This window comes from Phalangium opilio, unplaced genomic scaffold (genome assembly GCF_054372755.1).
Source record: "Phalangium opilio isolate 3A_F unplaced genomic scaffold, DU_Popi_V2 ptg000082l_1, whole genome shotgun sequence".
Lineage (NCBI taxonomy): Eukaryota > Metazoa > Arthropoda > Arachnida > Opiliones > Phalangiidae > Phalangium > Phalangium opilio.
Window position 1 is genome coordinate 10,207,982 of NW_028324189.1, and position 24,511 is coordinate 10,232,492.

Below are 24,511 nucleotides of genomic sequence, written 5' to 3' on the forward strand. Positions count from 1 at the left end.
ATTTGCAATTAATAAACTGGTCCTGAGGACCAGTAACCCCCACTTCTTGAATTAAAAAACTATTCCAAGCAATTAATAAACTGGTTTTGGACCAGAGGAAGTGTGCTATTTCTCAGACTGCTGACAGCTACCTGCCACCATGGAGTATTATAACAATAGGCCTAAATATAATGCAAGGCATTTTTAAAGACCCTTACAATATTACTCCGTTAATATTACTCCATGGAAAATGAAAACCAGAAACGCGACTCATTAAATTCAAATTTCAAAAATTAAAATAGTCTAAAGTGATGAAATGATCAGCTATAATTTATGTCTCACTCTTATAGTGTTAATAACATTAAAACTTTATTACAAACTTTCCATTAAATAACAGAAATCAATGAACACAGACTTTAAAAGGGGGTCGGGGGGGATATAACTAAAATCGGGGTATAAATTTGATAAAAACAAACAAACCATATTTAATGAGTTAAAATCGAATAGATTCTAATAAAAAAAAACTTCCTGCCTATTCTATATTTGAAACTTAAATTACAATACCTTTCTTTCGAATTTTAAATTTTAATCTATCATTGGAATTTGTTCTTTAAATGGGCTTATCTAGATTAATACTTTTTTAACAATGACCAATATATTGGTATTTACCAGAGAAGATTTGATTTTTATTATTTTTTTGTTTTTTTCGTAGTATAGGAAAAATAAATTCAAAATATTTAGGAGATTTTAAATATAAGTTGCGCAATCTTTTAAACTCATATCGCAGGCTGAACAATTAGTCGAGTCTTTATCATTGACTAGGGTACACTTTGGACATTGTTTTCCTCCACTGGCCAAAGGGCTGATTTCAACAGCCGGTTCTTTACTCCTACCGCAAATTTCGCAAATATGATCAGACTTTGAGTTAATAAAAGTGCAAAAGGAGCAAGACCACGGTTCAGAGGGTTTAGGCTCTTCCCTAGCTTCGTTTTTAACAATGCCACCAAGGCCTTCTCCATTAGCCACGCAATTTGTAGAAGAAGAAGAAAAGACTTTTCTATAATCGTTCTTATCGAGGGTGGCGCTTTTGTTATAATCACATAGCTTTGAATCATTCCTGTAACCGTTTTTCGATGTTTGATCATTCTTAAAGTCCCCCAAAGGTGAGATTGTAGCTCCACCAGCGCTATTTAAACTTGGAAGCCCAATATCGGCGTCTATTAATGGTACATTATCGTAAAAACTGTTGCGTTTCGTCATTCCGCTGGATAAATTTTCATCTTTAATCGGTATAACTTTATTATCAAACTTAATCCCGTCATCATTAGAGGTTGGAAACCTTCTATTGTCATTGCATTTTGTCACTTCTTGGGGCATACCAACTTTCAAACCCACGTGACTCGACCTATTACTAGGCGTCGTAGTCTTTGTTTTAACCATTGAATCCATTAGACTTAAATTTTCGAATCTCGGTAGTGTCGTCGTCGTCGTCGTGTTGCCTTGATTATTATAGTACTTTGAACTGGAACTCGTTTCTCCACCCAATGGTTCAACAGGCCTAAAAACTGAAGCTGTACTCTTCCATTTTGGTTTTTGGGGGTCTTCAAAGCCCATGCCCATAATATCAACAGAATCTTCTACTACGTATCTATCTTTCTCTAGTTTAACATAGTTGGGTTGATTCGGGTGATCCTCGTTACTACCTTCAATCATTTTTCTAGGTAAAGACCTTGAACTTCTATGGCCATAATCGAAATAAGGGTTAGGATTGACTAGTTGGCTAGAACTGCTTGAAGAACTAAATGCTGGAGGGGCTGGTATCAAAGGAGCTGCTCTAATAACTGGTGTAGGCACCATAATTGGCAAATAAACTGGTGTGGGAATAATGGGTCGGTCTAAAAGTTCCCACGATTCGTGTTGACCCATCATGGGTCTTATAGGAACACTCGGGGCCGTAACTGGGGGGATGTAAGACTGAGGAGTCCAAGTTTTTGTTCCTGACTGAGAAATCTGAGGCATTTGAGAAGAAAAATTGCCGCTGTAGACTTCAAAAGGATCAGATCCTTCACTCTGCCAGTTATAATGCAAGTAATTGTGCTTAGGAACACTACCACCGTTGTTACCCTTTCTTCCACCACCTCCATCTCTTTCCTCATTTTGTAAATTGAAATTAAAAACTGGTGCCGAATTTAGACCTTCAGTCCAAGATGGACTTCTCCTGCTTCTAGAAATAGTCAATCCATCCAGTTGAATTTTTGATCTCCTATTAGAAGCTACCACCGGTTCAATGGATGGGGGTACTGGTATATTTGGCCAATCATTCTTTCTTCCCAACAGATCACTTTCTAAATTAAGTATTACATTTTGAGACGAATGAGGCAGTTCAAAAGGTGACGTATCTATTTTATCCGAAAACCAAAAATTAAAATTATTATAATTTGATATAGCTGAAATCAGACGTGAGATGAGACTAAAAGTGAAGGGCTCTAGCATTGGTAGTAGATCCTGGCACTAGTGAAGAAATTTGAGGATTTTATGCCGCTTCAATCGCGCCTACACTACCAGAGAAAAAATTTGTTGAGTTCCAAAAACATTTCCAACCCCCTTCCCCTCAACCTAAAGCCGCGGAACACGGACGCGGGTGCTTGAATCTAGTTCGGCCGTCTACCACCGCGAGCGTCTCGCGTTTTGGAGGGGAAATTCAGAAACCGCCACTAGAGGGCCAACCGTTGATGTGTTATCAAGAATATTCACTTTCGCCAAGTGAATTAAGAATTTGGTTAGCTCAGTACTTCTGGTCTCATCTTACTTCTGCTGAAATGTTTCTCAGGTATACCAGTCCAAATGGAGTTAGTATTTTCAGGTGTAACTATAATTTGCTCGGGTTGAGCTAAGGGAGGTAAAAGATGTTGATTCTTGTTGCTCGAATTAGCTTCTTCCCTTTGAGCTATCTTCATTTGTTGCAAAATTCTGGTTGCTTCTTCAACACTACATATGTAGTTTTGTCTTACTCCGTGAATTTCAGTCCAGGTACATTCAAAAGCTCTAACACATTCGCATATTTGAAGCATAATCTGTCAAAATGTTACGTAACATATTTAACTATGAAATGAATTGGAATTGATATTAAATTAATTAAAGTACCTGACACTCAACATAAGCTACGAGACAATCTAAAGCAACGTGTCTAACTGGATCAGGATCAACTGGTTCTTCTAGTTCTAACTCTAAATTATGGATTGAATATCCCATGGCTTCAAATATTTGGTGCGCGTTTGGCAAGGGGCTTTCAATAAAGTGCTTGTAAAACCCAGAATACATCTGGAAATTATTTTACTAATTAAGATTGTTTCCACATCGATCGTAAATTATCGTTTTTCCAAGCCTACTTTTATATTTCTGTATTCCTTCCTCCATGGTTGACTAAGCAAGTTATTAGCGTATTTTTCTATAGATTGAAATGCGGTAGCCGCTTTATAAGCGCTAAATTCCTGATTATTGAACACAGCGTGCGATAACACATCCCCTACTCTTTCTATGATAAACTTCTCACGACTAGGAACAATAGCTAGATATTCGGCTATTAAGCCTTCTAACGCTTTAAGTTTGTCTATTTTACAAGGATTATCTTCATGAGCTAAATACGTTAAATGATTTTGAAAGATTCGTTCTCTCAGTTCTTCTCGTTTCAAATGAGAGCTGCTCGATAAAGTCATAGTTGATGACGGAATTTTTCAAATTTGCTGTTAAATACCCAGATTATTTTTCGATAAATGCATTCTCAGGATTGCGGGAGGCTTAAATAATTTCTGTGCTCTTGCAAAATTGCAGTGTTAAAAAGAAATTAAGATTAAGAAGCTCGTTTTCCGCTGGCGCTAAGTCTTCTGAGGAGACTGAGGGTCCGGCCATCCAGGGCCAACTTAAGCCTTGGTTTTTGATTCTCATTACTTAAGTCAAATTTCTTACATCTTTAAACCCTAAAACCTACGTCTCGCTTCGATTTAAAATAATAAATATTTATCGTTTAATTAATTAATTAACCTTTTCGATTTTAATTAAATATCCCCCTAACAATCGGGGGTTGAAGAACTATTTTCGGATTACCAATTTTGGCTTGGAATTTGTTGGCGTTGGCGATCAACCAAACTTCTGACAGACGTCTCTGCCAAGGTCACGTGAAATATTTCAGCCAATCACAGAGTCTAAAGTTTGCCCAATCATCGCCAATTACAAAAAAAGCGGGAAATTCAATCCAGCTTTTCGTGGCAATTTATTACAGAAACAAGACGACCCGCCGGGAGTGTGGCGCACTCCTGTAAGCCAAGCTTCTGGGCGGCAAAGTTTGAGGGAATACGACACATGTCGGCGATCCTACCCTATAGGTGCCGGCTGTCCCGTGTCCGCCGGAGGTGACTTACCCCAATTCCACCTTCCGTCACCTCCCAAGTAAACCTCAATCCTTCCCTGCTTCTACACATACGACCTAGCAGCCCCCGTCAGTGCTGGGCCGCGTAGGGTCTCCCGCTCAATTCTTCCTGGTGCTAAAGGCCTAACGGCTAAGCACTAGTGTTAGTAGGTGGTAAAAAAAAAAAAAAAAACAAGACGACCCAAGGGCTCGTAATAGTAGCCACATCGTACGAGTGAATAGCCCCTCTATACCTACCTTAATGAGTGGATAACCCCTCTATACCTTACCCTAATGAGTGGATAACCCCTCTATACCTTACCCTAATGAGTGAATAACGAGAGTGAAAGTTCCGCGGTTCGATTCTCGTGTAGGAAGAAAAGTTAAAAAAAGAATTTCTTCCCTGTATTAAGTTTAAAACTCCACCTGTGAACTGTAACGTTAAATAAAAAGAAAAATATTTTCTCTCGACGTTCAAAAATGACGAACGAAAAATTTGATACTGCCAAAGGCAGGACTGTGACACTACTACTACTACTACTACAACAGGGCAGGTCAAACTAAGAGCCTCATCGTAGATGTACATCATACGATGTGGCTAAAAATTATGACAAGCGAATTTAATTAATCCGATATCATTTTTTATTCAACAAAACGTTCAAGTTTCATAACAGTTACTCAAAAGCAACATTCTTTACTTCAATGTCCTTCATTCAAAATTTTTTTTTTTGCAAAACACTGTCTTATTTGCATTTTTCATCTTTCTTTTTGAGAGAAAACAAAATAAAAAGCTCTAAAAAACATTTACACTAACAAAATTTTTTGTGCAAACATTTTCTCGCGTAATTAAAGCCTAACAAAAAAGATCATAATTAAATTTTGACCCCAAATTTACAATATTGAACATTTCCTAAGCCTTTAATTTCTTCACTCGTTTGTTTTTAATTTTAATTCACTGCTGCCATAATCAAAAGTAGTTTGTTTGATATCAAATATTTTTTTTTTTTTTTTTGTTTCACTGGTGGAAGACGGGCGGTGAATTTAATTAAGCCCACCATATTTTATTCATTCCAAAGGCTTAACCCTTAATTAATTTTTCTCCTAAACTATTTTTTCTCGGAAATACCAAAATATGGTCAAATTTAGTTTCTTAGAATTAATTTAATTGGTTTCAAAAATTATATATATTTTTTTTCTTCTTCAAGTTTTTAAACTTTGTTGTATCTTATTTTACAGGCACAACATTAGTGGTGAATTTTTATATTATTTATAAGGTCACTTATGTCATATGAAAAGTGGGCTACTTTATCTCCGAATATCAAGCCAATCTTGGTTGAAACTAAACTAAACTAAACTATAGAGTGCTGTCAGAAGCGCCGGTGTGACGTCACCCATGCTGTTTTCCCCATAAAGAAAAAACGGTAACTGTCATGGCCGCCCATTGCTAAAGGCAGATTCGTGACGTTTAACCTTGGATCTGACGTCACAACTGACAGCACTCTATAAAATATTATTATCCCAATATTTAATTGCATATTAAAACTGACTGTGTAGTTTCAAATTGTTTTGAGAACCTTTTGTGCGACGAATAAACTGATTTAATTTCAATTAAATTAAATTAAACTAAATTAAAGACTTCAATCCTTGTTTTTTTGGTTTAATTCAGAATCTTTCTCCATTTTTTTTTTTAAATATTTCTCATTCAATAGTCCACTTTTATCCCTTGCATAAGATCCTTTCCGCTCGTGTAATAATTATTTTCTTTTCGTTAAAAATTTTAAAATATATCTTTTTTTTTTTTATAATATTATTATTACAATTTTACAAGGTGTGAATTAATTAATTTTTATAAGACTACATTATTAATTAATTAGAGGTGCGCGCATTTTTGTGAAATATATTTAATTATTAATTAGAGTCCAATATCCTATATATTTTTTTAATTGAAAGAGAGAGAGCACTATCTAGTCCTTCATAATTTTAAGCCTTAATTGAATTAAAATTAAATTAAATTCAATTCTTATCAAATCAAGAATAAGAATATCCTTAGAAGAAAAAAAGACGCCGGAGGGGGGGAGGCAATTGGCCTTATTCCTGATCAACGCCACCAAGGCGTAGCGGCGACTTTTGGAACTATAATAATACGGTAGCCAATTACAGGTGGCGCTGGAGTTGATGTACTCTGATGGAGATCTGTTATTTTTTATATGTTTTGATTATTACCGCTTCAACTTCATAAAACATGTTTTAACTAATTATTATTAACCTAATAATCTCCAAATAGACCAAAATCGAATGAAAACTTACTCCGAAAGTCTTATTTCATAAAATTAGACAGAATAAGAAAGGTAAAATCCACTTTTAATACTTTTGAAAGCATATCCCTTGTTAATGTTAAGCCTTGGCTATTCACATGATTCAAAAATAGAGAAAATAACAGATCTCCATCAGAGTCCATCGACTCCAGCGCCACCTGTAATTGGCTACCGTATTATTATAGTTCCAAAATTCGCCGCTACGCCTCGGTGGCGTTGATCAGGAATAAGGCCAATAGAGTAATGGCAGTCTCCCAGCTTTGACAGTATTATGGTCTATGGACAAATAACATGGGGTGCCATTAGTCTATTCCCTTCATTGTAAAATAATATATTAAAAATGACTTATTATTAAATAACCCAATTAATTCAAAAATAACAATTAAACGTTAATTTTTTAATAATTAATTATAATTAAAATTTCAAAAGAAACGTTTCTTATCATTTATGTCAAATAAAATTGGGGTTTATAACTTCAGCTACAAAAAATAACTAATTAATAGAAATAATTATATAAAAAGCATCTTTCACGTAGGTATCATAGTTACTTATGATAAATATTGCAAAAACTAAAAAAAAATCACCTATATGGTAAAAACTATTCATAAATAACGTGAAAAGGTCTAAGTTAGTTCAAGCTTGAACCATATGACTTTTGTAATATATAAAAACAAGTTAAAACTATTTAGTTTCAAATTGTTTGATTTTAGGGTTGTTTTTTTTAATTTTTTTTTATAAAGGATGCAAAATATAGAGATGTAAGAAACTAAGAATCATCGTGGAGATCCCCTGGGATCTTTCTCACGATCTTTGCTAGTTAGTTTTTCTATAAGTTCTTGAAGAGGAGCTAATTCGCGCTTATCTATTAGAGAAAACTCCTGAACAAAGAAAATGAAATGCTTAAAGCTGGTGTTTAGGTGGGCTTCTTCCCCCAATTGCACAACTTCAGAAAAGTGTTGGTGGTAAATGTGAGCGTAAACTCGAAACAGACGCTTCAAAATGGTTTTTGCAATGGACAAAAAGTTCTTTGGAAAGGGAACACCTTCGCAAGGAAAATTTTCAAGAGCATTGATTTAAAATCTAAGCTCACTTATCGCTAACAAAATTGCTACAAAACTCCCCACTTTAACAGGGTTCATACAATTTTTGGAAAACAAATTTCCCTGAGATTTCCAGGTTTTTACTCATATACTTCCCTGAGTTTTCCAGGTTTTTCCAGTATATGGAGTATCCTATGGAGCCAATATTAACGAAGGAGGGGGGGGGCAAATAGGACTATAACATACTAAAAGTACATCCCCGTATCTCTAATATAACCAGAGTTACGAGCCTCCAAAGTATAGTGTAATGTTAATCCTATGGAGGGGGTATGTTTATGAACATTTTGCTTAATTACTCGACCCCTGTTTGACGCAAATTTCCCTGATTTCCCTGAATTTTAGTAAAAATTCTAAATTTCCCTGAGGTTTTTGTCAACTATCTATTTCCCTGATTTTTCCAGGTTTGTATGAACCCTGTTTAATCTTCCAAGACCTATTTTTGAATATCTATTTCCCTAGTTACTGTAGCAACCCTTATATTTAGGAAAAAATATCAAAATCATACCAATTTTGGATGGAAACAAAGTTTCATCATCCAGTTGATCTTGGACCCAAGTCATGAGGTAATCAATATATTTGGGTGCGGAACACTTGATGGGTTTTTTGACCGTTTGACCATCAGCCCAATGATACTCGTATTTAGGACCAGCGGACATGACTGGACAACTCTCCTCAGTACAAAACTCAGTTACAGTACCATACAACATGTTAATTTGGTTAAAAAAATCTACCGCTGCGATATAAAAACCCACCAATTATTGACTCAACTCGGTTTTCTAACGTATGCAGAAAATTAACTAACTATTAACGGCAACCCATTCGTTCAGATCTTCACCCTCTGGCAACATAACAGCCAAACGTAAATTACCACTACCCAAAGTAGCGGCTGCGTGTTTCATCAAGTCATATTGATGTGTCCCTTCTGGGATATTCTTTTTAGGCTTGAATGTTTTGGAAGAACGGCTTCCACTGCGTTAATCAAAACAAAAGATTGTCTCCTTTTGTCATTTGAAAATTACCAAATTATGACTCATATCCTCCATTTAAAACAACGGATCGCCGCGAATAAAAACAATACCCAGCCTCCAGGAGGCCAAAAGTTGACCCCCCCAAGAAAGAACAGCTAAGCCTTGGTTAAAAAAAATTGTACTTACAAAAGGAAGCTCATATCCAAGCCAAATTTAGCACTTGAGCGGAAAAAATTGTGAAATTAAAGTAGAAAACATTCGAAACTAAAGGTTGCGCGTAAAATAAAAAATAAAACTAGTATTTTTTCCGATTAAAATTAAACTCTAATCATAACGATAGAGACACACACGAAAGGTCCTCAAGTCTATTTCACTTTCTTGGGAAATCGGAAATGGTCATGCGCAGTGACACGCCGCTAGAGTGCTGAACTTAAACCGCGAAATTTGAAAGGAAAAACAGCACACGTTTTTAGCGATTTTTAATTATACATAATTTTGTAAGATAATATATATAAAATTAACCTAATCTCCATCATAATCTAATACATCTACATTTTCTTTTCGCGCTCTACCTAGCAAAGGTGATGTTTCGTGAGGAATGTGAATGGTTTTGGGTGGAATATCCTTATCATCCGGTACCCCCCATTCTTGCAACTCCGCCGAGCCAAATATCACAAATATTGCAGTTGTTACTGCATATACAGCCACGATTATATAAAAAGCTATGTTCCACCTATCCAAAGTTGGCTAAAAAATATAACAAAACCCTTAATTTTCATAAATAAAAAAGTTCTTAAGGGTTAGACCTAACTATACCTGATTTTCAGTTAGAACTCCTACAACATAAGGCGCTATAATTCCAGCTATGCTTCCAAAGAAGCTAGAGAGACCCATTAAAGTACCTACAGACCACAAATAATATCTTGAGAACCGTTCCAGCAAAATAAACCGCATCGCAATTACCCGCAAATTCGGGCGCCATATCTATCTGAACCACAAACACACTCGGAGCAGCAACTCCGCTAAAACCTAAGGCTAGCAAAAAGAGTACTACCGCTGCAACGCCATTGGCGCCCACGAAGGTGACCCCCAAGAAACAACCCGCAGCCCCGACATAAGCTGGACAGAATGAAAACATCTTTAGAACAATGAAAAACAAAACGTATAATTGAACTTACCGACAGCGCACCACCATTTTCGCACACCAGTGACAGATAAATACTCTTTCTTTAATGTGTAGTCGGCCAAGTACGCGGCTCCAAATCCCGTGAATGCGTCAACCAGAAAGGGTAACGCTGATAAGTGTCCATTCTAAAAATATATATGTTAGAGTTACTTGTATTTATAAAGTCAACGGGATTGACACTCACTGACTGTATATCAAAACCCAAGACGTTACTCATATAAGTCGGTAGCAATAACATAAGAGTCTCCAATCCGTACGAATTTCCAAAGTGACACACTGCGAGGGCCCAGACTGGTCCGGAAGTCATTATTTTTTTCCACGGTATCTTTCTCGTTGACTATGTCCGAAAAAAAACATTAGTTTTTGAGGACGAAACCTCAAGATGTAAGTAATCTCACAAAAGACTTGCCAGCACCATCATTATTCTTTGCAATGAGCAACAACTCATCATCGGATATTCTGGGATGGTTTTCAGGGTAATCATGAACTAATAGGGCCCATAGAATGAACCATGCCACGCAAATCAACCCTAAAAGTGTATCGAACGATGTCCTGGGTAAATTTAACCGAACCGTAGCCTTGCTTGGTTACCTTACCAAAGACATAGAATACTGATGGCCATCCACCCCATACATCCCCGTAGATTAAGAGGCCAGAGAACTCCATCGTTGCCGCGGCACCAATCAAACGACCGGTATAAACAAATGAAGACAAGAAAGCCCTCTCGTGTTTTGGGAACCATCTAGCCAGTAACGTGTGAAGTACAGGCCATACCATACCCTTAATTTAATAAAATTTAGGCCTAACAAAGACGATTTGCATACAATTGTAAATACTTACCGAAAATATACCTTGTAAAGCCCTTACGGCAATAAAGCCCGCTAAGGATAAACGCGCTACAATGGGACTAACCAGGGATAGTAACGCTGTCCCCAATAAACCAATACCATAGAGCCATTTAGGGCTAACCAACTCTGACAACCGACCACCTGGAAGATGAAACAAACCATGCCCGTAAAAATAACAACCCAAGACAATTCCTTGAGTTATTTCGTCCCAATCGAATTCCGATCGAGATGCCTCAAAAGTATCTGGAAAAAAGTACTCAATTCAACAATGCCTTAAGTTAATTAATTAACTTAATTTACCGATAGTTCCGTTAATTAGAGGCCCTTCCGGAAGGTCAGGTGGGCCAACCATATCCACAATAGCCACACTCAAATTTAGTCTTAAAGCAAATATATTGAAACATCCCCAAAATCCTAAGAAAGCTAGGACGTATCTAGCTGGAATTTTGTCAAATAAACCCATTCTAATTTTTTTAATTTTGAGATGACTGTGTATCGGTGGGTTCTGAAGCTTAAAGCCATAGAGACTACAATAATTCGGATTTCATCAAATGACAGATAAGCCTATGGTCTAATCTATAATTGAAGTACAATTGACAAATACTCATTGATGTCACCGACGTGTTAGATTCAAAGATAACGAACGAAATAATTATAGATACGAAAAGTTTCATATATTATTTTTTTTTTAAATAATAACATGATAAACGTATACAATAAACATAACCATAAGCAAACATATTATTTACTTTATGGTAATAATAACATAGACAATTGTCTTTTTATAAACAAACAAATATACATTTAACAATTTTTATAATATTATCAATATTACAAATAACACCTTGGAGGTTTAATGACGATTGTACCATATTAATTAATTAATTAAAATTGTAATGTGCGATTTCTTAATTAATTTCCAGATCAAAATTAGGCCTAAATGTATATATATAAATAATCAAATTGTTTTGATTATATTACGCTTGACCTGATTTATATTAATTTTAAAAATATCAAAATAAAATTAAACTAATTAGATGCATACTTACCATCGCTAATTAGTCGCGTTAAAATTACGCCTTTTTTTTAATTATCGTAATGTTTTGTTTTTTTTTGAATTTTTAGAAGTTTGAGCTTATTAATTTTAATTAGTAATACATTTCTACATATATACTTTTTTTAATTATTATTATTTCCTACCGATATTTCCAAAAAATATTACGAGTTCTAAGAACGCTCTTTGTGAACGGTGAACTTACCAATAATTTTGTGTGATTTTTTTATTTTTATTTAAAACTGTTTAAAATTTTCTTCGTGATATGTTAATGTTAATATTAATTTTAAATCCAATTTACGTTTAATTTTGAAACAATTGATTTTACGCGCACTTTTTAAGATATAAAGATTGTATATAAAAAGCGTTATATCCGCGTATCTTTTAAAAATGTTGTCACAACCTTTTTAGCGTTTTGTTGATTTGTTTACAATGTTAACAGAAAAACAAATGACACATTTAAAGAAACAAATAAACAAGTATCAACGCAGTTTCTTTTTGGAGTTATGGTTGGTTAGTTAAATGGTTAAAAGGTTGGGTCATTAATAAAATCAGAAGTGAGATGAGACTAGAAGTATCGAGGTAACCAATTTCTTCACTTGGCGAAAGTGAATATTCTTGATAACACAAGAACGGTTGGCCCTCTAGTGGCGGTTTCAGAATTTCCCCTCCAAAACGTGAGACGCTCGCGGTGGTAGACGGCCGAACTAGATTCAAGCACCCGCGTCCGTGTTTCGCCGCTTTAGGTTGAGGGGAAGGGGGTAAGAAATGTTTTTGGAACTCGGCCAATTTTTTTCTCTCTAGTGTAGGCGCGTGGGAAGCGGCGTAAAATCCTCAAATTTGTTCACTAATGCCAGGATCTATTACCAATGCTAGAGCCCTTCACTTCTAGTCTCATCTCACTTCTGATAAAATTGGTAAGTTCAAAATATTTTCCCAAAGATCGTACCTTGGAACGTTGAGTTACCTACTTGGAAGAAGTTTTTTTTTTTTAACTTTTCTTAATTTTAAAGATAATTTTTATCTTAATTTAATTTAATTTAATTTCTGGTTCACGACATTTATTTGAATACAAAAAAGTTCAGACTTTTTTCCTACGATTATTTATTTTTAATAACTCTTTTTTTATTTCTATATAAATTAATTGGATGAATGAATGAATTTAATTATTTCCAGCTAATGATAATAAAAACTAATTAAAGGCCATCTAAGTTATGTAAAAAAAATAATATTTGAGATCAGAAGAAATATTCAGGAAATTATTAAGGAAAAAAAATTAATATGGAGGAAAGAGAGAGATCGAGAGAGAGAGAAAGAGAGAGATGCGAAAGGTTGGGACTTGGAATTTAGTAAATGGAATTTTCGGGAAAAAGAATGGTAAAGTATGGGATAGGATGGTGGATGATGGATTAAATGCGGTATATATATATATCAGAGGAAAAAGGAATTTTTATTTCGCCGGTTCTTCATCTTGGGCGTGTTTGGCAAGCGCCAATAAGATCATGGTCAATTCTTTCTGGTTAATTTTACCATCGCGGTTGAAGTCGCACCCTTGTAAGATGGCTTTCTGAAAATCCTCCAAATCTCGCGCGTCGTAGTCCTGAATTTACATCCAAATTGATAGATAAATCTCTTTCCTAAGCCTACTTCTTAAACGGAAAATTCCTAAGCCTACTTTTCAAAAACTGGATAACTTAATCATAGAGCTAACCCTAGTCCTTAAGCCTACTTTGATCTACTTATTTTAGTCAATTAAAAAAAAAATAGGCTTAGGATGTTAGAGCTATAGTTAAATGCGCCAGTAGATGAAAGTAGGAGGATCCAAGTTTTCGTATATGTAGTTAACTGTAAATGCTAATCATGCCTTTGAAAATATAAACTTAATCCTACTTTGAGCTACTAACGCGTGAAACCGATTCCACTTTCTACCAAAACGAAAACTTGAGATCATATAGCATTAAGCCTACTTTGATCTACTGGTGCATTTAACTAAGGGACCGTCCATAAACCACGTCACGCAAACAATGCCATTTTCTGACCCCCCCGTCCCCCCTGATCACACTTGGTCACGTTTTCTAAGACCCCTCCCCTGAAAACCACGTCACATTTCTTTGACCCCCCCCAACGGACTATTATTCGTCTTAATTTACCAATTTAATTTGATTAATTTAAAAAGAAATTCTTTCTTCTTTTCCACTTAGCACACTTAATAGTTTTCGACATTGTCACTTGAAAACCTAGGCTAATCGAGCTTGCGATTCAGATTTTAAAAATGTGCGAAAGAAACGAAACCATTTAAATCGGATGGAGGATCCGATTCATTGTCGCTAATGCTAGTGGCGAATTAACAGTGACGTTTGAGAGTTTAAGCTGACACTACATTTAGCAGTCCTTATGCGTACGTGTAGCTAGTTCTGCAGAGAACGGGTCTCTTTATTTTAAATGCGCTGTTTAAATTGGCTACACGTACGTGTAAGTAGGTGATCATTGCATACAATTTCTACTATTTAGGCGATGATGGAATAAAAATTTGTGTTAAATTATTGTAGAGGTCGTTCTCACGGTAGACTTTGAAACGTTGCGTTTTTTTCTTCCATAACAAAAGGGTCAATCGACCTCTTACTGACTTCGTAATAAAATTAAATTGAAATGTGACGTCACACATCGAAGGACCCCTCCCTCCCCCCTCGTCACGGACCGTCACAAACTTACAAACCCCCTCCCCCCCATAAGAATGTGACGTAGTTTATGGACGGTCCCTAACCCTAACGTCCTAAGCCTACTTTTTCAAAAAATAGACAAAAATAACCCTACGTTTCGGGCCTTTTTCTACATATCTATAACATTAAGCCTACTTTGATCTACTTGTGCATTTAACTAACCCTAACGTCCTAAGCCTACTTTTTCAAAAAATAGACAGAAATAACCATACCTTTCGGGCCTTTTTTAGATATATGCCATTAAGCCTACTTTAATCTACTGGTGCATTTAACTAACCCTAACATCCTAAGCCTACTTTTTCAAAAATAGACAAAAATAACCCTACCTTTCGCGCCTTTTTTAGATATCTACTGGTGCATTTAACTAACCCTAACGTCCTTAGCCTACTTTTTCAAAAACAATAGACTAAAATAACGCTACCTTTTGGGCCTTTTTTTATAACCCTACATTTACGGCCGTTTGCTTTTTTGAAATTATCCAGGGAGACAGAAAGAACTCAAAACAAAACAATAAAAAGAATTAAAGGACGTCTCTCACTTTTTTAACTAACTCCAACAGATCCTTCAAAAAGCCTTTGAGCTCTTCATTCTCGATCGTTCCATTTTTATCCTGAAAACGGAATAGAAGGGAGGGTAACACGAAACGAGAAGAGACAATTAAAGAAGAGAAGACACACAACGAATCTTGAGAGGGAATAGGAAAACGGAAGCAACAGCTGATTACGAGGAAATGCCCTCGTAAAAAAGGGGGACTTACTCTGTCGTAAAGAGAGAAAACCCTTTCAATGTCCTCTCTCGTCAGTTTAGTGGCACCCTACGTGTTCACGTGGAAAGGAGAAGAAAAAAATCGTCAAAAAATAAATCCCACCACTAAAGAATATCAAATTGGTTTAAACATAAGTTTATAAGATATGTTCCATAAGTATGACACTACCTATACTTCGTAATGCTAGAGACTTACAACTCGAGCTAGTTCGAGAACGACAAGCGAGAATTGACTACACTATCAAGTTCTAATAGAGTAATGGCAGTAATACGTATGCAAACGTCATACCCTTCTATCTCTTAGCTCAGTGTCATCCCCCTACTGGGAGCGCACAGTATCCCCTCTTACAAGAACGCGCCCAGATGGAGGGATACACAGTTTACGCTCCTCTCTACCGCCACTAGTCTATATATATGTTCTGATCTCTATGGACTACACTCGGTTAATTTTGCAATCCATCTAGTCCTCACCAGGCGGCGCATTACCTCGAATCTATGACCTACGCAGCCGCAGGGCCGGATTAAAGGGGGGGGCGAGGGGGCACTGGCCCCCCGGCGTAAGGCTTGTTGGGGTCCAATTGAGTTAAACTCTTCCCCTTTAGCTACATTTGCTGTTACTTTTTTTTTTCGAGTTAAGGGGGCGCACATTTCCTCGGCCAACGGGTACAAAATTGCTTAATACGGCTCTAGACCTACGTACTTCACTTCATGACAAGCTCCAGTTTGTAACCAGAGACAAACTTATGGAACATATCTTATGAACTTATGGTTTAAAGAATGTCGTGCGTCTAGTAAATCAGGGTACCCGTAATCACGCGACACAATTCATAATCAATTCTAACCCTAACCCTCGCGTGTTCGGAATGGAAAAACACACAATTTTTTTTCTTTTTTTTTACCTACACTTTGTATTTATTTAACAGATCGATAAGCCTAACTGTGTCTAACCACTTCAAATTAAATTACAGATGAAAAAAACCTCGATAATTAATTTCGGAAAAGGTTCCAATCCAATTAGGTACAGGTAGGAAAAAAGCAATCATGAAGATAGATTTGTGTTGACATCCTTCTTAAGCCTAACGATAAAGGGCCTCAAGCAGCATCAGGTTATTGCAATATATTGTTATCTAAGCCTTTTTCGTGGATTACAAGTGAACAAAAGGAATTATTTACACACAACAACTGTGATTACTAATCTATACTTAATCTAGAATAATCCTAAAACACAGCTAGGGAAATTTTGTACGTTTTCCCGACGAGTTTGGCCTACTTTTGTAGACTTAAAGAGGGCCGTAAACGTTTAAGCCTAATTTGCATAAAACGGGTACCCTTAAAGATATAAAATATAGGAGAAACTATTAATAAAATGCGCGTATTAATATCTTACTTTGAAGGCCGAACGGCACAGAAAGTTTTCCCGTACGGGAAGTAGTCTGAAGGGAAAAGATTTTTCGCAAAATATATATTTTAATTATTTTTATAATGTAAGAGGATATCCATTAATCTTAGAGCAAACGTTAAGCCTAATGCAAAGGCAGCTCGCTATAGCCTACCACCATTTGCATTGAATAATGAGTCTAGCCTAGGCTCGTAAGTCGTAAGTCATAAAACTTCTCAAGTAAACACTGCCTCAAATGGAAGAATGTAACGGAGCATTCGTTAAGCCTAAATAATACATCTATCTCCCACTTGATGAGGAAATTCAAACTACACCAGCTAAGCCTAACTTAAAATAGGCTTAAGAAACTTTTAGGCTTAGTAAACTTACTTGGCCATTTCGCTGAGTTGAAGTTTTCCATCTTTATTAGAATCGAATATTTGTAACTAAAAGGAGAGTAAAAATTTCCTTTGAATATTAATTAAATCGAGTAATCCTTTAATTAGATTTTAATTATGAAAGGGGGGGGGGTAAATTACTTACGTACCAAAGTATCCGTATATTCTATCAGCCTATCTTCGTCTATGTCTTCTTTTTTGGCTTCTTTTAAGAGATCTTTCAGGAAATTCTAGACGACAAAAGATTAAAACAGGAACAGTATTTTAAAATAAGCCTCTTTACTAATTGGCATTCTTGAAGGATGCTTCAAATCGAGTCTTATCTAACTCTCCCATTCGTATATGGATAAAACCAAAACAAAAGACGGTTGGGAACGTATTTTAAAATGTGGTCTATCTCTATCTCTATTTGTCCAATTTAAAAGCGCTTTGTCTGGACGCGAGAAATAAAGACGTAACTCAAATTAAGGTCACAAATAGTCTACAAAACTCGTAGGCTCAATGAAAACAAGACGTACGAAATAAATCAAACCCCGCTTGAATAAACAAAAGGAAAACATTATTTACTTTGAGTTCGTCGGCTTCGATAAAACCAGATCCGTCAGAGTCGTATTCCCTCCAGATTTTCATGAATTCTACGCTGGAGTCGAGCGGATTGTCGAATCGGAAAAGTAACAGGAAACTTTCCTCCAAGGGGAGTAATTGAGCCAGCTATCAAAGACAAATACCAAGAACGAAAAAAAAACACACACACACAACAATCTCTCTTTTAGCGCTTAATTTTGAGTTAAACCTTAAGCCTAAAAGGACCCCTAAATTGAACCGATCGTTTGGAATGCAATTTAAAGACCTTTCGAGTCATTAAACCAAAGCGAGATGCCGTTATATAAACAGGAATTTATGAAATTCTATTAAGAATATTGGACCAAGGTTTACAGAAGTTTTGAATCAGAACAGGCAGGTACAATAGGGACTTAGCCCCCTTCCCTGCGCCATTTTGGTGTGTTTTTTACAGAGTGACGTAGTATTGACAAGTACCTCTTAAGGTGCAAACAAAATTAAAGTAATAACGAAATAAATTCACGTTACAGGCGGTACAAAATTAAATCGCCTAAGCCTACGTGTAATTTTCTGAAAGTTTCCGACCACTGCAGGAAAGGTGGCCTAGAAGGTGGGCCTAATAGGCCGATAAGAATGGGTAATTTTGGGTTTTGGGAAACCAATTTCGCTTTAGGGATAACTTATAGAGTATTTTATACAATGTAAGGTTACTAGCGGACGACGACGAAAATAAATTCAATCTGTCTCAAAGTTGATTAGATTTTCTTAAAGAATGGAAAAGGACCAAAAGAGATATTTTCTTCTTGTTCTCCTAACTTACTTCTAAGCCTACTTTGAAAATACAAACACGTTTCAAAGAAAGCGTCGGTTGTTTCTTTTTATACACTGTGTCTTACGACTCTATTGATTTGCCAGTATCGGATAAAAACTAAGTTTCCACTCTCTTTTATTTAACTCTTTTTTTTGGAGGGGGGGGGGGTACTAAGCTAGGGAGTGTTTCGCTCCTAACTTGTAACTAAAGAAGAGAATGGCGTTACAAAACTCCTTTTGTTCAAAAGAGAGGGAGGATGAAAGATAAATGGTATTATTATATTTTGTATTCCATGGCATACCTCTAACAGTAAAAAAATAGGTCTAAAATAGGCTATAAATTAACTGGGTTAACGACCAGTAAATTACTGAGGAAATGAAAGATTTATGGTCGGGTTTTGAAGTTTCGCTTAGACTTGGTTAAGATTTGGAACCACGAACGTGTATTATGTAACTAGAATTATACTTTATAATCTACAGAGCGTGAGTGGTAACGTGAAAGGAGGGCAACGTTTTCCTTCCTTAACCCTATAACCGGAAGTACTTCCCACTTCCCAGTACATTTTATTTTATTTTCAGGTGGACATAGCAGTTCATTGAATAACTACATCATCATGGTGCTCAAAACCATGTAACGCGAGGTTTTTTTTTAATTCTTAATATTTAGGGTTAAGCATTTCAAATGGAACAAGGCTTAAGTTTTAAGGTTAAGAATTTCAACTGGAACAAGGCTTAAGTTTAAGGGTTAAGAATTTCAACTGGAAAAAGGCTTAAGTTTAAGGGTTAAGAATTTCAACTGGAACAAGGCTTAAGTTTTAGGGTTAATATGTTGAAGTGGAACAAGGCTCAAGTTTTAGGGTTAATATGTTGAAGACTTGAAGTGCAACAAGGCTCAAGTTTTAGGGTTAATATGTTGAAGACTTGAAGTGGAACAAGGCTCAAGTTTTAGGGTTAATATATTGAACTGGAACAAGGCTTAAGAGTTAGTGTTCAACAATTTCACCCTCCCTTTCATTCAGTGGAGTTACGAACTACGGTACTATAAGAAAAATCCAGTTCTTACTTCTCGAATTTCAATTCTTCCATCGCGGTTATCGTCATACGCTTCCATAAAGCATTCTTTGAGTTCTGCCAACATTGCCTCCGAAACCACCTACAAGAAGAAAAGTTCAAGAAAAATCGATAAAATTAGACGTATAAAAAGCTAAATCCAACGAAAAGGCGTCGGTAGAATTTTTTTTTAAAGATATAGAAGGGCACGATCGTCGAATAAGAAATCTGTCAGACATATTAGAGAGTTTAAGCTATCGCTAAAAATCGTACGTTGAACGCGAACGTCTGATAGAAGAAGACCCGGAGCTGATCTGTGTAAAAAGACAGATCAGTACAGACGTTCTGGAGAAGAAAAAAACAAAACGCCAAGCTTCTGCGTACTTTATTTCCATAGCAATCTGAAATTAACGATATTGGCCCGGTCAGTCGAATTTTATGACGTAATAAGAGAATGGCGAGCAATATCACAGCGGAGTAAATGGAATAGGTCTTGAGACAGACGACCCTATCAAAAACTCGTTAACCGAATAAACCGCCGTATGTGTCTACACATGCATGCAAACAAACCCAACGCTCAACGTGGGCTAGGTAGGGTTTTAGGATAGAGGCTTAAAATGTTCTTGTTTTCTCTCTGAAAAGTTTGCTCCATAGGGAAAAATTTAGCAAGGAGGTCTAGACGTCTCGCGTCAGGGGTACGATTTTAAACGGCGACTTAAACAGTCTATTACGTAGCTTTTATCGACGCGATTCTCGACCGGACCGGACCGGGGTGGAGTAGAAAGACATGGGAGGAGGAAATGGTTTTTGGAAGACTGACCTCCGGTCCAACATCAGTGGCGTTGACGCTTGACACAAATTCACGTAGAAAATTATCCAATTCTCGACCTTCGATGAAACCATTGCCTAATGAGAGAGAAGAAATTAACATTTAAGTTCCATTATCTTAACGTATCACTTCTAGTAAGGCGCTTCTGAACCCATTACAATCCTTCAACCAATTAAGCCACTAATTACTCCATTGCGAATTCGATTGTGTTTAAATTAATTTACTAATTGCAAACAGTAGGACGAAATAATTAACTAAACTAATGGAGCGTGTAAGTGTCGACTAGATAATTCAACTTAATTAATTTAATTTTAATTTATCTACTTAATATTTTAACGTTTAAATACCGTTGAAGACGACGCAATAAAACTTAAAACGAATCTAAAGTGTGTTGGGTCAACAGCTCAAAATTTTGGAACGGAAATCTAATATTTTTCGTAAAATTTTCTGACATTTTGGGGTCGTTTGATAAGATTAATTTATACCCTACTTTGCATTTCCTTACTTGACGTTAAAATATGAAAAAGAAAAAAATATATATGCATGACACCTAATCTTAAATTTTAAATATTCAAATATTAAAATTAATCATTTTTGACAGTTTTCAAAAGTTTGCGTTTTTGGTGGTGTTCAGAAGGTGAAACACTTCTCCGTAGAAATATAGCGGAATTTTTGTCCCCTAAATGTGGGCTTCTCAATATAATCTTATTCCAAAATCATTCATCATGTTTCTCTATGCATATTGGTCTTATAATTACTAATTAGTAAAAGAATCGATTAAAAAATTACTTTAATTTCTTTTCACCTCCGTTTAAACGATATTTTAAATTTAAATTAAGCATTTTTAATGTGTAATTACAAAGGTTAATTAGGCCTAAATTGATTTGAAACTAAGCAACAGAGTTTGACAAAAAATTATTAAAATGTCGTACACTGGTGTATTGCGGGTACGACTTTCTACAGGGGCCCATAGGAAATACATTAAGAGGTTTACCCCTGTAAGTTGGCCGCACAAAAACTTTTAGTTTTAACCATTTCATTCATTCTCCCTTTAAGTTTCAGCCTCTACCACTTGATTCACGACGAAATAATATATTTCTAAAGCTTTATCACTCTATTTTATTGTTTCAGTCCAACCTTGAACTAAGACAATTGAGAAAACAGAGTTCTTTAGCCTTTGATAGTACTCCACTCCTATAAAGGTATCTCGGTTCAGTATAAATGCATACAACAATAATAAAAACACTTTCAGATGGTCAGATAATAAAATACTTCATCTAAAACCTCTTCCCCAGCAAAAGAAGAAGACAAAGATTTTTCATGGACTTTGTAGTTACATAGAGGACGAGAAAGTAAGGGATATTGTCTGATATTTGAACAAGAAAGTAATTAGATAGGTTTATTAGTCCAACAAATTGTTTGCAGCCATTTCTTATTTTAGGTCTTTGTAGTCCACATACAATAAGAAACCCAAGTGGTCAAACACTATTTATTCTTCGACTTTTGTAAACTGTCTATTCTAATAACTAACCCTTGGTCATGCACTGGTTATTTTAATCAACAAAGCGTTCTGTTTTCCTTTCCTCTACGGTTTATGAATTCTATGGATTTTTGTCTTGGTTGTTTCTGTATCAAGGGGGTAAAAAAGGTAAGAATAGAGTTTATACTAAACCCCAAAGCTACACGGAGGGTTACTTAAGAGTTTTTTACGGTAGTAAAAATAGTTCTAAGCAAACACTTGGATCCGTCTTGACGATCAAAAGAGTAACGCAATCAAAAAAGACGAAAAAATCTTTGAACGTAAGAGTAAAATAAAATTTCCTAGGGGCACTAAATTAATTAAGTTTTTTTAATGGGGAAAAATAATAAAGCTGCAATGAATTGAAGTCTAGCTCGCAACGTAAGGCTTTTTGGGCCTAACAATTGCTTTCAGTTTGAAAATAGGTTAATTTTTTTCCTTATTAAGTTATTAAATTCAACTTTAATTGACATTGTTTATATTTAAATGAATTAAGGTACGAAAAAAGTTTCAGTTGTAGAGGTAAACTTTGACCTCAAATATCGCACTCAGGTCACAGATACGTTTAATTAACTTTAATTAAAACAACCTTAATTATCGGTTTAAAGTGCATATTCACAGCTTAATCAACTTGACCGCGATTAAAATAAAATAATATATTGAAATAGAATAAACAATGAGTTCAAAAGACTGCACGTGTTAAGTACCTCAATAATCTTATTAGTCTATGGACAGCGTCCCCTAAACTTTTCGAAAGAAAAACAAGTTCACTCTGTTTATCTGCACACGAGAAAATGTATTAAGCATAAAAACTTTAGGAGCGGGATAACCCACTCTCAAGATGTTCCTTCAGAAGGACCATATCCTAATTGCAGCCTTCCAATTATTAACCGGGAGCTGCTTACTAGAACTCTTTTGACCTGTATCCCTCCGTCCCACTTTTTTACGAGAGACAAAACAGCTCGGCTCTCGAAAAAGAACGACGACAAGTTTCATTTTGCCTCTATTAGGTTTTCTTCCGTCGTGCCGTTTCTATAGCTACGGAGAAAATAGGCGGGAAAAAAAATAGGCGCGCACCAAACTCCACTCTACACGGCTAAACAGATAAGAAGAGTCGGAGCTAGCAGCTTTGCCGGGAAAAACGATCTAAAGAAAAGAAGTCAGCTAGGCAGGGCGCCAGCTCAATTCCGAATAATGACAGAGGATATAAAATAAAAAATAAAGAAGGTTGAGAGGGTTTGTCTTATCGTTAAGCCTAACGCCTTAGTATTTTTTATACCTGTTATTTTTATGAACGGTTTATTGCATTTATTGGTTTATATAGAATTCCAACGATTTAGAGGGTCTTAAAAATTTAATCATAATAAATGGTAGTTGAGTGTCTGGAAAAATTAAATAGTCTCTTTATGCAAATTGAATTAAAATGCAAGGGTCTTAAAATTAATTTCTTGGTGGCATAATAATTCCCGATGCGTTACCAAGGCTTAAGGCGCCATTTTTTAACTAACGATTCTAGGTAGTAATGACGCGTCTTCTGCTTTAAAGAGTTCAATATTTTCAATAGAGATACGGGTTTTTATGAACAAGAACTCCGCCATATTTTAAAATGGCTTCCCGATGTACTGAAGAACAGAAACACCGGATAACATGTTTGAAAGCAAAGATCCATATAGATTTATTGTCTTAAAGTAAGGAGTCGATCTGAATTTCGTCAATAGTTCGCCATTCCTACGGGGAATTCAATTTTAATTCAAATATCTTTTCAAAAATAATTATCTTTTCTAAGAAATATTTCTTAATAGATGTTGACATTGGGGAGCTTTCGAAAGTGAGAAAATAAATAAAACAAACGGTCGAGAAACTATAAAACACAAACAAGCAAGTACCACCTCCTTCTAAAATTGCAGTCGTTTGAAGTCATTTGCGTGCCCCCTTAAAACCCTAGCAATATAGGTTAACCATAAGTTTATAAGATATGTTCCATAAGTATGACACTGTGAATACTTGAACTTGAGCTAGTTCGAGAACGAGAATTGAATGACTACACTCGGTTAATTCTGCAGGACCAACTCTTCGCTTTATCTCGAATCTATGACCTACGTTACTTCATGACAAGCTCCAGTTTGTAACCAGGAACAAACTTATGAAACATATCTTATGAACTTATTGTAACCAGTGACAAACTTATAGATGAACATATCTTATGAACTTATTGTAACCAGTGACAAACTTATAGATGAACATATCTTATGAACTTATGGTTAACTCATAAAAGTTTTAATCACGTGCCCTTATGCCATAAAAGTCCTCGCGTATATATAAAAATGGCCACGAATATGATATGAAAAATTCATTTTCTCCAAGTGGTAAACTATATATATATTATATTATATTCCCACCTGACGAAAGGCCTTTCGGGATATAGTTACCTAGGCAATTTAATTACCTGTAGGGAGGGAGTCTAGCTAGGTCAGATCTAGCTATAGGACTTGGGTTGGTTGGTTGTTCTCGAAATGACCAAACTCGAGTCCAAGAGCGCGCTCTATAGCTTTCCAGCGCGGATAACAGAAAGCAAAATCCCCAAGGAATAGGAAATTTTACGTCTTGCAATTGGAGCTAGCTATAC

The 24,511-nt window shown here is 35.8% G+C and overlaps 4 protein-coding genes across 5 annotated transcripts in view; all 4 read right to left on the reverse strand.

The window, feature by feature from the left end:
- Nucleotides 1-309: 309 nt before the first annotated feature.
- Nucleotides 310-4,585, reverse strand: tamo (PUB and ZnF_RBZ domain-containing protein tamozhennic). Its single transcript, XM_089848469.1, has 4 exons — nucleotides 3,369-4,585; nucleotides 3,124-3,300; nucleotides 2,816-3,053; nucleotides 310-2,378 (listed from the first exon to the last, which is right to left on the reverse strand). The coding sequence occupies exons 1-4, from the start codon at nucleotides 3,693-3,695 to the stop codon at nucleotides 727-729; spliced, it is 2,394 nt and encodes a 797-aa protein (XP_089704595.1). The 5' UTR covers nucleotides 3,696-4,585; the 3' UTR covers nucleotides 310-726.
- A 418-nt stretch (nucleotides 4,586-5,003) lies between these two features.
- On the reverse strand, nucleotides 5,004-9,129 carry mats (MOB kinase activator-like 1). The gene is made up of 4 exons (XM_089848486.1): nucleotides 8,954-9,129; nucleotides 8,602-8,768; nucleotides 8,305-8,532; nucleotides 5,004-7,741 (listed from the first exon to the last, which is right to left on the reverse strand). Exons 1-4 carry the CDS (start codon nucleotides 8,965-8,967, stop codon nucleotides 7,473-7,475), a joined length of 678 nt encoding a protein of 225 aa, XP_089704612.1. The 5' UTR covers nucleotides 8,968-9,129; the 3' UTR covers nucleotides 5,004-7,472.
- Nucleotides 9,130-9,287: 158 nt separating this feature from the next.
- Nucleotides 9,288-11,469, reverse strand: LOC149651525 (sialin-like). The gene is made up of 9 exons (XM_089848479.1): nucleotides 11,102-11,469; nucleotides 10,794-11,044; nucleotides 10,550-10,733; nucleotides 10,352-10,482; nucleotides 10,138-10,290; nucleotides 9,946-10,078; nucleotides 9,731-9,886; nucleotides 9,584-9,669; nucleotides 9,288-9,514 (listed from the first exon to the last, which is right to left on the reverse strand). Exons 1-9 carry the CDS (start codon nucleotides 11,262-11,264, stop codon nucleotides 9,290-9,292), a joined length of 1,482 nt encoding a protein of 493 aa, XP_089704605.1. The 5' UTR covers nucleotides 11,265-11,469; the 3' UTR covers nucleotides 9,288-9,289.
- A 131-nt stretch (nucleotides 11,470-11,600) lies between these two features.
- Nucleotides 11,601-24,511, reverse strand: part of Cbp53E (Calbindin 53E) — a 31,767-nt gene continuing 18,856 nt past the window's right edge. For both annotated transcript variants that reach the window (XM_089848483.1, XM_089848482.1), the window contains exons 3-11: nucleotides 20,358-20,443; nucleotides 19,551-19,640; nucleotides 17,684-17,827; nucleotides 17,266-17,346; nucleotides 17,109-17,164; nucleotides 16,728-16,773; nucleotides 15,333-15,389; nucleotides 15,114-15,185; nucleotides 11,601-13,455 (exon numbers count right to left, since the gene is read on the reverse strand). In XM_089848483.1, coding sequence (XP_089704609.1) covers nucleotides 13,306-13,455; nucleotides 15,114-15,185; nucleotides 15,333-15,389; nucleotides 16,728-16,773; nucleotides 17,109-17,164; nucleotides 17,266-17,346; nucleotides 17,684-17,827; nucleotides 19,551-19,640; nucleotides 20,358-20,443 — 782 coding nt within the window. In that variant the 3' untranslated portion in view covers nucleotides 11,601-13,305. The remainder of the gene's footprint in view (nucleotides 13,456-15,113; nucleotides 15,186-15,332; nucleotides 15,390-16,727; nucleotides 16,774-17,108; nucleotides 17,165-17,265; nucleotides 17,347-17,683; nucleotides 17,828-19,550; nucleotides 19,641-20,357; nucleotides 20,444-24,511) is intronic.

Bases quoted from the DNA above. Each gene is read 5' to 3' on its own strand.
- mats (XM_089848486.1), bottom strand. The intron at 8,533-8,601 runs GTTAGTTAATTT...TTTATATCGCAG, and splicing joins CGAATGGGTTGCCGTTAATA to CGGTAGATTTTTTTAACCAA. The intron at 7,742-8,304 runs GTATGATTTTGA...TTCCTTGCGAAG, and splicing joins TTTGTTTCCATCCAAAATTG to GTGTTCCCTTTCCAAAGAAC.
- tamo (XM_089848469.1), bottom strand. From the start codon at position 3,695: ATGACTTTATCGAGCAGCTCTCATTTGAAACGAGAAGAACTGAGAGAA. The intron at 3,301-3,368 runs GTAGGCTTGGAA...AATAATTTCCAG, and splicing joins AGGAATACAGAAATATAAAA to ATGTATTCTGGGTTTTACAA. The intron at 2,379-2,815 runs GTATACCTGAGA...CGGATAAAATAG, and splicing joins TACTAACTCCATTTGGACTG to ATACGTCACCTTTTGAACTG.
- LOC149651525 (XM_089848479.1), bottom strand. From the start codon at position 11,264: ATGGGTTTATTTGACAAAATTCCAGCTAGATACGTCCTAGCTTTCTTA. The intron at 10,483-10,549 runs GTAAGGTAACCA...ATACACTTTTAG, and splicing joins ATCAGTATTCTATGTCTTTG to GGTTGATTTGCGTGGCATGG. The intron at 10,291-10,351 runs GTGAGATTACTT...TTTCGGACATAG, and splicing joins ATGGTGCTGGCAAGTCTTTT to TCAACGAGAAAGATACCGTG.